General features: G+C 33.7%; 1 protein-coding gene across 2 annotated transcripts in view; it reads left to right on the top strand.

Moving 5' to 3' along the window:
* The first annotated feature begins 777 nt into the window (after positions 1-777).
* LOC105328272 (interference hedgehog) overlaps positions 778-12,500 on the top strand; it is a 29,994-nt gene continuing 18,271 nt past the window's right edge. For both annotated transcript variants that reach the window (XR_010710731.1, XM_066074928.1), the window contains exons 1-3: positions 778-910; positions 7,023-7,316; positions 11,488-11,637. Coding sequence is in view for 1 of the 2 variants with exons in the window: in XM_066074928.1 (XP_065931000.1) it covers positions 868-910; positions 7,023-7,316; positions 11,488-11,637 (487 nt within the window). In the remaining variant the exon portion in view is untranslated. The remainder of the gene's footprint in view (positions 911-7,022; positions 7,317-11,487; positions 11,638-12,500) is intronic.

The raw sequence follows: 12,500 nt of genomic DNA, 5'->3' as shown, positions 1-12,500 counted from the left end.
TTTGATTGGACTGATAAATCGACTTGAGTTACATGTATAGGAAGTGCTAGGAGAAAATATATTTTGGGATGAATGTTAGAAAAACACTAATACACTTTGCATCCGATAATACCATTTCTATTGACAGAAATTGCAGAAAACATGTTAATTGTTTACATAACAAATGAATGGTTTGTGTTAATTACACTTTTGAATGAAGTTAAAGTCCATTGAAGAGATAAAAATGTTCTTCCATGTTGTACAAATTGCACAACAATGAAATGTTTGGGAAGCAAAAGGAATGGATCCTGATGGTTGATTTCCTTCAATGTTAAAAAAGAAAACCCTAAATCTGTTTAATGTTTGCACCAGTCTTGCCACAAAATAAATTCTAATTTGCAAACACACATGTTTCTCTTGCAGTATTTCATGATACCCTAACTTCAAGATGTGTTCCTTTATTTCTCTTTCTCCCTGTCTCTCATTTTGCAACATTTAATTGTTAACCTTTGCTCCCAGAGTCTGGCAAAAATCTGCATCTTCTCTTAACATGTTGGGTCACTTTCAAAAGTATTTTCGATCTCAGAAAATAGTTTTCGGTGGCATGCTTTTTCTCTGACAGGTATTTTTCCTTCTTTCCATCCCCAGCCATTTTAATCAGGGACTTTATACACGATTTGCTGTACAACCATAGATAGTTTACATTTTTATGTTTCTTTGCGAGTCTTTGTTTACATTTTGTTTACATAGAACATACACATCATGAATTCACTTTTTTTTTCTCTTTTTCTCCTTCAGCATTTAGTTCATGATTGAGATGACCATTTTACCCAATGGCAGGGCACTGCGACAGATCTAGGATGTGGTACTCTTCATGAACCAGAGAGGATGAAATCCCTTGTGTCTTTGATTCTGGTCTCATCATGTTTGGGTAAGTGGAAATCAGCTGTTAACAAAATTCAAATAGAATAAAGATGTATTGTCCATCCAGTAAAACTCAAATGCAGATTAAAGTTTTTTCAAAATGGGTACGGATAAGATGCCGATGTCTTCAAGTATATGGTACTTTGTGGGGGTATGGAGGGTGTGTTACTTCTGATATTCTTGACCATTCAGTTCCTGCAAATGTACACCGACAGGTGATGCATTTCAGCAACTGACTTGATATCAAGTAAGAAATGTGTATTTCTTGTCATCTGTCAGAAAACTACATGAAGGTTTTGGTGAATCAAAATTGTAAAATGCAGTGAATTTCATATTTAATGTCAAAGTGCAAGGTACATTTGTCAGAATGTGTGGAACATGCTCTTTGTGGGCCACCATGAGGAATTTTTATGAACCCTTTAGTGTGCTGTTTTATTGAAAATAAAAACCACAAAAATCATTACAAATTAATTAGAAGAAATGTGGGATGTTCCTTAGATCCTCATAAATTTTCAGAAAAATGATAAATTAATTTTGTTATAAATTACTTTTATTTTGGAACTAAAGCAGCAATTTTTAGAATGACACTTGCACTTTTAAAGGATTGCAGTTTTTATTAAAAGAGCTTTGTGCAATCTGGGTGAAGGAGTAGCATAATAATGATTATAACAAGTACTGCCTAGAAATCCCACTGAAGTAAAATAGTCATTAAAGTCAGAGCAGGAAAGAAATAACACTATATCATCGACAGTGTCAAGACATCCCCATGTCAGCTACGACAAGGTGTCCGCAATATGAGCACACGCAACTTATAACCCGACCAAAAAAAAAATCCATTTGCATGTTATCATTGCAATATGTGCATATAGTTCATGTCTAGGCAGAGAGCTTGTTGTATAATGTTTTGTTATGAAAATCAGTATTCACTATTTCATTCAGGATATTTACAGGATCAACTTGCAATTCATGTAATCCATTGCAAGTAATTTGTAAAAATTATTCAAGAATTTCACATTTAAAGGTGTGAATTAAGAGTTTTAATATTTCTGACTTTGGGCTGATTTAAATTGCTCTTATGAAGAAAACATGTATTATGCATAGATTTTTGTACCCATTTTTAGTTTCATAAACGTATTTAAAGGAAATATAGTTTACAAAGACAAATGCAATGTCATTCCAAGTAAATATTCTACTGGACGAGAGAAAAAAATATTTACCAGTGTTAAAATTTTAAAACTTATTCTGATTTTATATAATTTTATTTTGGCAAGGCAGTTAAATCAAAATCTAGTCCTTATTGAAATCAGTGGTGTGACCGTCTGCTGTAAGCTTGTGTATTTTGGGCTCTAAAATGTTCCCGGTACATTGGTCACAGGAATCGAGTTTCTGACACAAGATTTGAGTGATAGTGTTAATTTACGAGATTTTTATGCGCCTCTCAGTTTTTTGTCCTATTATTTCTTTGATATGAACCCATCGGTTTTTTTTCGAATATTGAAATTGATATTAATGTTTATTCCTTAACTAAAGGTCCAGTTTTCTGAAAATTTTCTGCCAAAAATAAAGACGTAGAAAAGATTTTTTACTTGGTAACTTATTGCATAAGACGAGTCAAACATTGAACGCAAATTTTTTTTCAATTACGGTTGTTCCATGACTGTTTTGAGGCTTGTATTTTGAGAAACGGAAATGTAAGTTGCCATAAAAAATACAAGAATATGTTTTTTGTATGGAATTCACTTTATTGGTAACATCTGTGAAGGTGACAGAAGTTCTCATACATTTTGAAGAATGGAAATGACTCACTCAAGTAAAGCTAATTTCAGCAAATCTTTAAGTTCTCATTAAATTAAATTCCTGAAGGTATTGGACAGAAAGGTGTGATATTTGGATGTATTGTTTACTTTGTTTATATTGCATGATCATAAAGATAGCGTGTTTGTTATTTTTGCTCTTGAAATTTCAATGAATCTATGGCAGAAAAGACCTTCTGTTTGTTGTTCTCTAACAATATCTCTTTGAAATGATAGACTTCCAAGAAAAGAAAAAAGTCTTCAAGCTCTAGACCTGATCAGACTTGAAAAAATCAATTTGATTAAAATTAAATCTTGTTGAATCTTCAAAACTATTTATCTATGATAGAGTTGACTCCTTTTGTGGATTTGGATACAAAGTAACCTTTTGTTTTGCATGGTGATGTACAAAAGTCCAAAGCATTGAAAGGGAACAGTGTAAATTCTCATGCTAGACACATGTTTGACTGATCATTTTGTAAGGGTCAAAATAAGGTGTGGCAAGTTTCATAATTATCAACTCCGTAAAATATGGTTTCCCGTTCAAACTTTTAACCAAGTTTGCCCAGTGTATTGGTACAGTTGACAGGGACCACAGTTATTTATAGGCAAAGCTAATTTATGCTGATGTTAATCATCAGGGCATTATGATTTACTGCCAATAAAAAAACCAGGGAGAAAATCTGGCCACTGTTTAGTGCATGTCTGTACCACTGCTGTTGGAGAAGGTGACAGTGTATTGGTGATACTTTTAGCTGACAGTTTTCCATGCTGTGTTACTGTCATTAATGTTGTGTCCAAGAATGCCAGCAAAGACAGGCATGTGTTGAATTATTGTTGGTTTTCCTAAGGTTCAACACATTTTGGGTGTACACTTGTTAACCCATTGCAGTAGTCCTCCCCCTTTTTTCATTGGTCCCTTCTGCCTTTCATTCAGGAAAAAATTGGAGTTGGGAGAGTATTTACCTTTTTTTCTACATGTCTAAATTCTTTTCTTTTTTTTTAAAGTCTTTTAAAAAAAGCTGTTTTTCTTTGTACTACTGGGTTTCTAGTATGTTTTTCTGTTCCTCATAGAAGAAACATTTTTTAAAATATCAGAATTCAACTGATTAAAGAAGATAATATTGACACTGTTTGTGACACTTATCTGTTGGATAATTAACACCCCAGAGGGGACTTTGGGACCACTACTGAACCATAGAGCAGGTTGTGTTAGTGGAATAGATCCATTGGCCCTGGGACAATGGTGCCGTTTACCCATTGGTAGCTCAGCCAATCATTTTCTTCTTTTTAAACGCTTCTGTTAAAACGGACCGAGGCTATTTACTTTGATTTATGTCCAGAAGTTATAGTAATAGCAAAGCCCAATGAAGTTGGCTTTATATGGAGCAAAAAAATCAGGTTTAGTCTTTCCGGCAGATTTTTTGGCATCATTTACCATTAGTATTTTTTTGCATTAAATTGGTCTTAGGTATATGAAGTTTGAAATCCCCTCTCCACTCTTTGGTGACAGCTTAATGAAGTGTTGCTCATTTGCAATTATTTCACATTTGACAGTGAAAAATGCATGAATAAATGTAATGGTTTTGCATGCAAATGGCACCTAGAAATAATGAGAAAGTGATTAAAATTGGCCGCGGAGGAATGTTCTTCGTAATCAGAATTTGAAATGAATGTGAATGATAATAGGAGAAGGGCCTAAGAGTACTGCATATAAATTGATCTAGAAATAATTGTTACAATGTATGCCATTGTATTATGGCCCAGATAAGTTGTGCAAAGTTTGATATACAATATTTCTTCGAAATTTACAATTCGTAGATGACAGATTGACTTGCAGAAATTTTGTCATGAAAATTTAAAATATTTCATAATGCATTAGCAAAATTAAACAAAGCTGACAAGGAACTCCCAGTGTCAGCCATATTTTATGAGTGACATTACGTAGTCTTAAAATTATTGGTGTATTATAAATTTACGACATGTTTCGTATATCAGCATATACCCGATTTCACCTGATAAGAGGCCTGCACTCCAATTTTGGGTATCTTGCTCAAGTGTGGTCCGCATTTTAAATGTGGATTCTTAATTTTATAGTGAACCTTCACACCCGCTCCACAATGGCTCTGTATCCCTACACCCCATAAAAAAAGCTATAAAATGAATTGCTTACTGTCGAGTTGATGTAAGCATAGACATAGGAAAAAAAGCTTTCAGAACGCTGCAAACATTACCACTGTTTATGCTATAAAACATGTTGAGGAACTCAAAATTTTATTGTATTTTTATTTTTTCCCGTTAGAACAATGTTTAGATTCTTTGATGGGGGAGTCAAAGAATCCATTACTATGGAAACAAGAGAGGACCAGTTTTCCTCTATTTCATTTTGTTTTTTGTGGCTCCCTCAGTTGGGCCCCAAATTTTCATCTTAAACTTATTCGCAATTTCTTATCTACATAGTGTACAAATATTTTGTGCATTTTCCAATTAACTTAATCACCCCATCCTGCAGTGTTAGCAACCATTACCAGCATTAAAAAGACATCTCTTGGTTTGGAACTCTATGTATATACCTCTTAGTTTCAGCCATTAGGCAGCCATTAACCCTTTACAAACACATTACCCTTCAAGTTTTTAAGGAAAAATCTTTCTTTTCTGGCCATCAGCTGTTGAAAGTATTAAGATAAATTTATTTGAGGGAAATTTAGGAAATGTGTCTAAGCGAAGGATATTGATGGGTCACAACTAATATAACATGAGAAATTGGTCTAACATTTTTTGCCAAATTCCTAGAGCTAATATGGCAAAGATGTGTTTGCATGGTTTTGATTTTTTTTTTGCTGTTGATGGAACCCTGGGAAAATTGCTGGAAATATTTCAGAAAGAATAGATTACAGATCTACTATAATTAATGTTCCTAGACATTTTCTTACATTGTTAATGTTGTAGAAACAATTTGTTGATGAACATGGCAAAAAGTCAAGAGGATTGTCCATGTTTACCAAATACAAGCAAAACATCAGATAGTCTTTAAAGGGTTTGTAGAAGTGACAGATGAACTTGGATACAACAAAACTCTTTTTTTTCCACAAAAGATCAAAGCTTGATGTGAAGCATTCTTCTGATGATAGGGCATTTAGAGGAAAGCAGTCCCTAGCAACATGCATTGTGTGCTACCATTCAGTAGTGTCATACTGACCACAGCCTACCCAGAGATTAGACCTCTAAATGTACATTTAATGAGCACAGATTGTGTCCCCTCCCTACCAGAAAGATTAACCATGTCTGCCTCTCAAAAATCAGAAACTGCAGAAATTGCAACCTTTTGTAGCACAGTGTTGCCTTTCAGATTTGCTGGTCAAGTAAACCGAGTTAATGACAGTTACAACCTCAGTTTGTCACAAAAGACATCTCCACTGATGACCAGTTTAGTTCTTTTGTGTCAGCTGAAGCTTGTCCCAGCTTTCTGGTCTGCAGGATCATTTGAATGTGTTGTTATTTTTGTATTTTCCATTCTGTAATTAATTGATTTTCTGAAAAGTACACATTTAGTATCTGGCAGATGATTTGATATCGCCCTCCAAAAATTTTGATTGAGATTAATCTGTGTATGTTTCTACCATCTCAAACACATGTTGAATGGTGTGGGTTTTTTTGTGCAATTAGTAAAGACAGATGAAACTTTCACCATGAATATCTGTTAAAGTCTTCTCTTTTTTGATTTTGACATTTCAAATTCACCACTGGATGGTACTTGATGTCAGTTTCACTTGACATTGAGGTTAGCTATTGCCATTCCTACCTAGGATAAGGTTGAAACTGGATGAACATGCAATTTATGCTCCTTACTGCTTCAATCTTAAAATTTGATGAGACACATATTTTCCAAGACAACACCACAGAAGCCATTGATGGAGCCCGAGTGTTTTTTAATGTTTTTACAAGAGGCATGCAATAAACATTTGATAAGTAAAATCAAGCAATGAAATAAAATACATGAGATTTAGTTTTTATTCAAGATAACCATGCAAAGCTTGAGTCCCATAGTTTCTGTGGTGACATTTTTCTATTGACATTTCATCTCATGTTTTGCATTGTCTGTTACTAAAGCTGGACCTGATCACTAGTGACCAAACAATGTTGACCATAGCTGCATTTGTACAAAGTCTGAAAGACATGAGTTTTATTGATTTTGCTCAGATGTTTATAAAAGATGTGATTTAATAGATTTTGTTGAAAGCAAAGTATCAGTCATTTTGTTATGATATTTTTTTAGGGAGTGCTTCCACTGATTACAATGATATAATTTTGTAATTTTGATTTCAGGAATGGTCCCCCAATTTCTGGAGGAACCAGAGTCTATGGCAGTAGCTCCTCAGTCCTCCGTGACACTTCCGTGTAAAGTGAGGGACCCAAAAAGTACTGTTGTGCGGTGGAAATTCAACGGAGATTTTGTGAAAGAGAATGATGCTAAAAAATTTCAAATAAATGGAACAGATTTATATATCGAAAGTTTCAAACATAGACGAAGAGTAGAATCCAATGAAGGAATTTATCAGTGTATAGCAAGAAATGAGGCGGGATCATTGGCCAGTAAACCAGCCAGGCTCTCTAAAGCAGGTAAATATTTGTACCGAATATTCGGGGTTTTTTGCATGTCACAAAATTTTGGAAAACAGGGGAAATCTGTTACATTTTTGATTTGCATTAGTCATTTTTTGCGATTTAAAAAGTTTCTTATAGAAAATGATGCAGGTTATAATTTATGGGTATTCATTTGTTTGCGGTCTAAAAGAGGTCGCGAAAAATGCAAAAATTAGATCATTGCAAAAATTTATGGATATATGGTATGTTTTCAAAATTCAATTTGATTTAATAACAACGGTATATTTTTATTTTTTATTTTTGGATTATTTTTGCACTGAAAGCAATGAGCCATTGAAATTCGTGTATTCTAATTGTATGGATACAGATTTTGAGACAGGTTAGGTCTTGATTTTTACCGCCTTATCCTAAGGACCTTCAAACTAGTGGAGTTCTGTAATGTAATGGTCAAGTGATGTTTTGTTTTTTGTTGTGATCTCAGAATAACATATTGTAAAGTGTAAAAATATTTTTTGGTTGTTCTACAGTGAGTATATGGCTTGTAGGTACATATGTAAGGTTGTAAACACTGGTATAGAACAAAGAAAAAAATTTATCTAGACTGTTTGATGTTTCAATTCTTTGAGTACAAAGGATGGTACTAGTATTTCAGCTTCAGTATTAATGGACTGTTCAAGAAAATCAAATAATTTCACAAGTTGATAGCTGAACCCTTACAATTTGCAAAAATATATTTACCAAATAAGTTTTGATAACTGGGTAGTAATTTTAGAAGGATGTTGTTTACGTTGATTTCTGATCACTCGTATTTTGTATTTTGAGACTTAGTAAAATCTTGGTCCCTAAAAAAGAAGAATTCATTTGCAGGTGCACATTATAAAAAAAATAAGATATGCCGATTTTGAAAGGTACTTTTGACCTTAAATTGAAAATTTACAATAACTGCAGTGATGTGTTAGCATGCAAATGTGCATGTCTGAGAGCGTTTCAAGTCGTTGCAAACAGGACAAGATTTCAGCTCTCTTTAGATAAAATGACTGAAAGCAAATTATAAAACCGTGCATACCTCGTCTTCTTTTCTTATAGACCACAAAAAAATTCTTCTTTCATCGTTTCATGTAAGGGATATATTTTTCCTCCTTGCTTTAGAAAATTTGAGTCATTTAAAGATTATTTATGACCTGAAATATGGATCTAACCAGCCATTAAAATTCTGCACACTCTGACCAGCAATGCTGCAGATTTGATTTCAAGTCTTAGATCATAGCAAAAGTGACAATTAATGTTTTTTTGCATATGATTGCACAATGACATATGAATATAGAGCATCTTAATTTGATCCAAAAATCTTGTGATATTCTGTGTGCCCCCTCATAAATAATTTTGACATCCATACAGATTTTCAGCCTTTTGGCAATTAAGATGGCTATCGCAAAACAGGATTTATATTTTTTTTTTGAAGTATCTTAAAATCATTTCTTTGTTTACACGCTTTTAAAAAGAGAGGGAAAGAGAGAGACATCGTCTTTCATAAAGACAATGTTATAATTCTCAAGTTTTTCCCAAAATCTGGCAGAAAATGTACCGAAGTGCTTGGAGTCGTGTGAAATCTGGAAAATCTTTGTTAGACTGTACTAACTTCACATTTTAAATAATTTTGCTATTCAGGCTTTTTGAAGCCAGGCAGTTTGTACACTTCTAAAATAAACTTCCAAAATATGCCTTTAAAATCAGCTATAATATTAAGTCGTCTTCACAAATTAACCTTAATTTTTTGTTCATCTAAAAGTGCAAGAAATAGGAGGTTTTACAGAGGCAGATCTTGTTTTCTGCATGAGGTTAGAAAGAGGAATTGAAAATGTAGGTGGAGGTAAAATTAGAAAGGCTCCAAACACCTTGTTACCTCAACATGAGAAAGAAATCTGCAAAGGTTAGCATATGTTTACGTTAGAAATGGGCTAGTGTTTACGTCAGAAATGTTTGTTGTTTTGATGACATGAAAAATTTATCCCTTCTTTGAACCCCTTGTAAAAAAGTAATAACTGTTGCTTTAGAAGACTGATATAGTTTTTGGTGTGTACACAACTGTCAAGTCGACATGGCAGTTGTATATTTTATAACACTGTGAGTGTTGGGATAGAGGGTATTAAGGCCCTACTTGTTACCAATGCAGATTAAGTGATTATCTAATAGATTAGTGGCTAAATTTCTGTAGAAAAATAAACTCTTTAGACAGAAGTATACACATGCAGAGAGTATTTATCTGTGAACTTATCCAATTTGTTGAATTACCTGTATATTCAAGAGCCGATGATAGTAAAGATTTTTTCTCGCTTTTTTTTTACTCCCCTTCCTCATGGAATTTTGTTTGTCTGATTCTGCGATAGTTGGCCAGATAAAAAGAAAATCGGAAAAGCAGTAGCTGCTAGCAGAGTACATGACAGTTGACATGATGTATTTATGGTGTTTTACATCTCTGCCGATTGTTTCTTGAGTATCAGAAAACATGTATGATAAATTTTGGGTCGAGTATCAGTAGCAGACCTCAAGCCAACCAATCATTCCCTCTGCTACAAATACTGTGTCCGTGGAAATGAATATCATAAATGTCAAAAGTAATGACTGGGGGAAAAAAACTTCCTGTGTTGTTATAAACGCGATGTCTGCAAAATAATTGATAGAATATAATAGCATTCTTTTATGTTTGTTAGTTGTTGCCATAGTGGCTATGGAAGGGAACATAATCTTAATAAATTGACGCGAAGTGAGATTATGTGACAGAATACTGCATTTTAATGTCCCCCTTTTGACATGTAATAAACCTTGGAAAAGAATATTTCTGTAACAATACATTACTTAGCATTTACGGGGATTGTATGGATGAAAACTGATAGTACAAGAAAATGTCATGCATCGTTTATAAAATTTCTTTGTCTTTTAAAAAAATACTACTTTTTTTTTTATTAATATTAAGTAGAAATTGAATAATAACAGATGATGGGGCGAAAAATAGTACAGTCCTTATACATGTGGTGAAGAGGCCTGATTCGTACTTGCTTGGAATATGAACCATAAAGATTTTTTTATTTATTTAATGACGATTATTTGACACCTTAGTTCAGGAATAATGTGTTTTTGTCAGAGATTACATAGGTGATATATGATAAAACATTTACGTATGCATTACATTATCATACAGGCCTGGAAACAACAGGAAAGGGATCAAGAATTTATCAATCAGTTAAAAAGTGGGGCACGTCTTATTTAATTCAAATGGCCTAAAGTCTTCACAAAAAGTAGACATAAAACACCTGAAAAATCACTTGAAATGGAAGGCTGGATCAACATCCAGATGTTTCATTAACAATTAATGTTTAACAGATAATAACAATTATTTCTTTTAAATATAAAGATTTTGTTAAACTTTATAATACTTTTTTGAAAAGGTTGTGGAAACAAATAAACACAGAATTAGTATTCATTGTCTTTATCCCATATTGCACTATGAACTGCTGAAGTACATTCATATCATGATTTCCCCCTCAAAAACCCATCCCTCTCCTGACCCCATCCTCTCTTTCTTGGGTTTAATTTCTTTCATTTCAGAAGAGATCTCTAAGGAATTCAGTCTTAATTGATTTTTAAATTTGCCTAATTTGAACCAGATCAGCAGTTCTGAGTAGAACAATTTTCAAAGCAGCTGCTTGTCTTTACATGTGTAATTATCCCGGCTCATTATTTTTTATCAGGATACCGTGTAGATAAAATACAACATGAAACCTAAATTGTAGGCCTGGGGTTTGATAGAGAAATGTTTGATTTTTGTATTTATGTATACATGGTATTTTTGTAAACCAGAATTGTATCAGAAATCATTTTCTTTCATGTTTGATATCTTCTTTAAAAAAATTCAACTGAATTCTGCTAAGATAAAAAATGCATAGTTTTTGAATGATGAAATATTATATGATACTGGTGATTTTGATATTTAAAAATTTACATACTATTCACTACTACTGACAATCATCCAATGAAGTTTTTTTTTTGGGGGGGGGGGCAGGGGAGGGGGGTATATAAATTGATATCTGATGAAGGAAGATCAAAGGAAGAAATTCAAAGGACATCTACATATTATTGTCAAGTGTTTGTCACATTCATACAATTCACTGTTCTGTTTTTCTTGTAGCACTGAAACCATTCAAGGGCCGGGAGGACCTCCATCTGACTGTGTTGGAGGGACTAAACATCAATCTACCTTGTGAGCCCCCAGCCAGCAACCCCCCAGCCACCATCTTGTTCCTAGTGAATGGTTCCAGTGTCATCTCAGGGAAATCTGGTGAGTTGAATGAAATCCCTCAAGTCTATGACTAAGAAATGAAGACATATGGTCTTGGGTATTGTGTAGTCTGCTGTCAGTACCTGGCAGACATTTTTTGTTGCTTATCTATCATTAGAATAATTGGGATTTCTATTCTCCGACTAAGGTAAAGAAGAGATTTTGAAGTGCAGAGTAGAGAGATTCTTAGTGCCCTTTTGTCCCCTCTGTCAAAGGCACAGTAATTTTTCTAAGCAGAAGTTTATGTTTAGAGAAGAGATGAATTGTAAAGGAAATGATGTTCAGGACATAGCTATATACTCCTCAACATCATCTGTCAACATGCTCTTCACTCTATTCAGCTTTCCCAACCTTCTAAGTTTCACATGGAACAACCCTTTCTCCCTTTGAGCTCTTCCTTTCTCTGCATGTAGCCCCAGTGAGAATGCAAATCAGCATCTTGGCTACAGTTTCTCTGACATTTCTGCTGAAATATGAAAAATTGGGTGAGTGGAATCCTCAGCAGGGGTTTTACTTGATCAAGAAACTTCAACATACACACAAAAATGCAATACATTTTTTTACTCCTCTTTTACCTCTTTTATGGGATAAGAGATTGACTGGTTGAAATTTTTTTTTGGGGGGGGGCATAAGAATGTAAATGTGAAGTGAAATTTTGAAAAGTGCTTAAGTTAGATTTGAGAATGTTATTATTCAAACCAAAATGATAATAGTTTTACAAATTTTACATGAAACTAGAATTAGACTTTAACTTTTAAAACTGAAATAGATTTGCCATTGATTTAAAGGTCTATGGCAGCAAAAGGTTAGTTCATTAACCCATTTTTGGACAGAATATATATCAAAATGATATTTGAGAGTCA

The sequence above is a fragment of the Magallana gigas genome, chromosome 2 (genome assembly GCF_963853765.1).
Source record: "Magallana gigas chromosome 2, xbMagGiga1.1, whole genome shotgun sequence".
Taxonomy (NCBI): Eukaryota; Metazoa; Mollusca; class Bivalvia; order Ostreida; family Ostreidae; genus Magallana; species Magallana gigas.
This window is presented reverse-complemented; position numbering and strand designations above follow the sequence as displayed.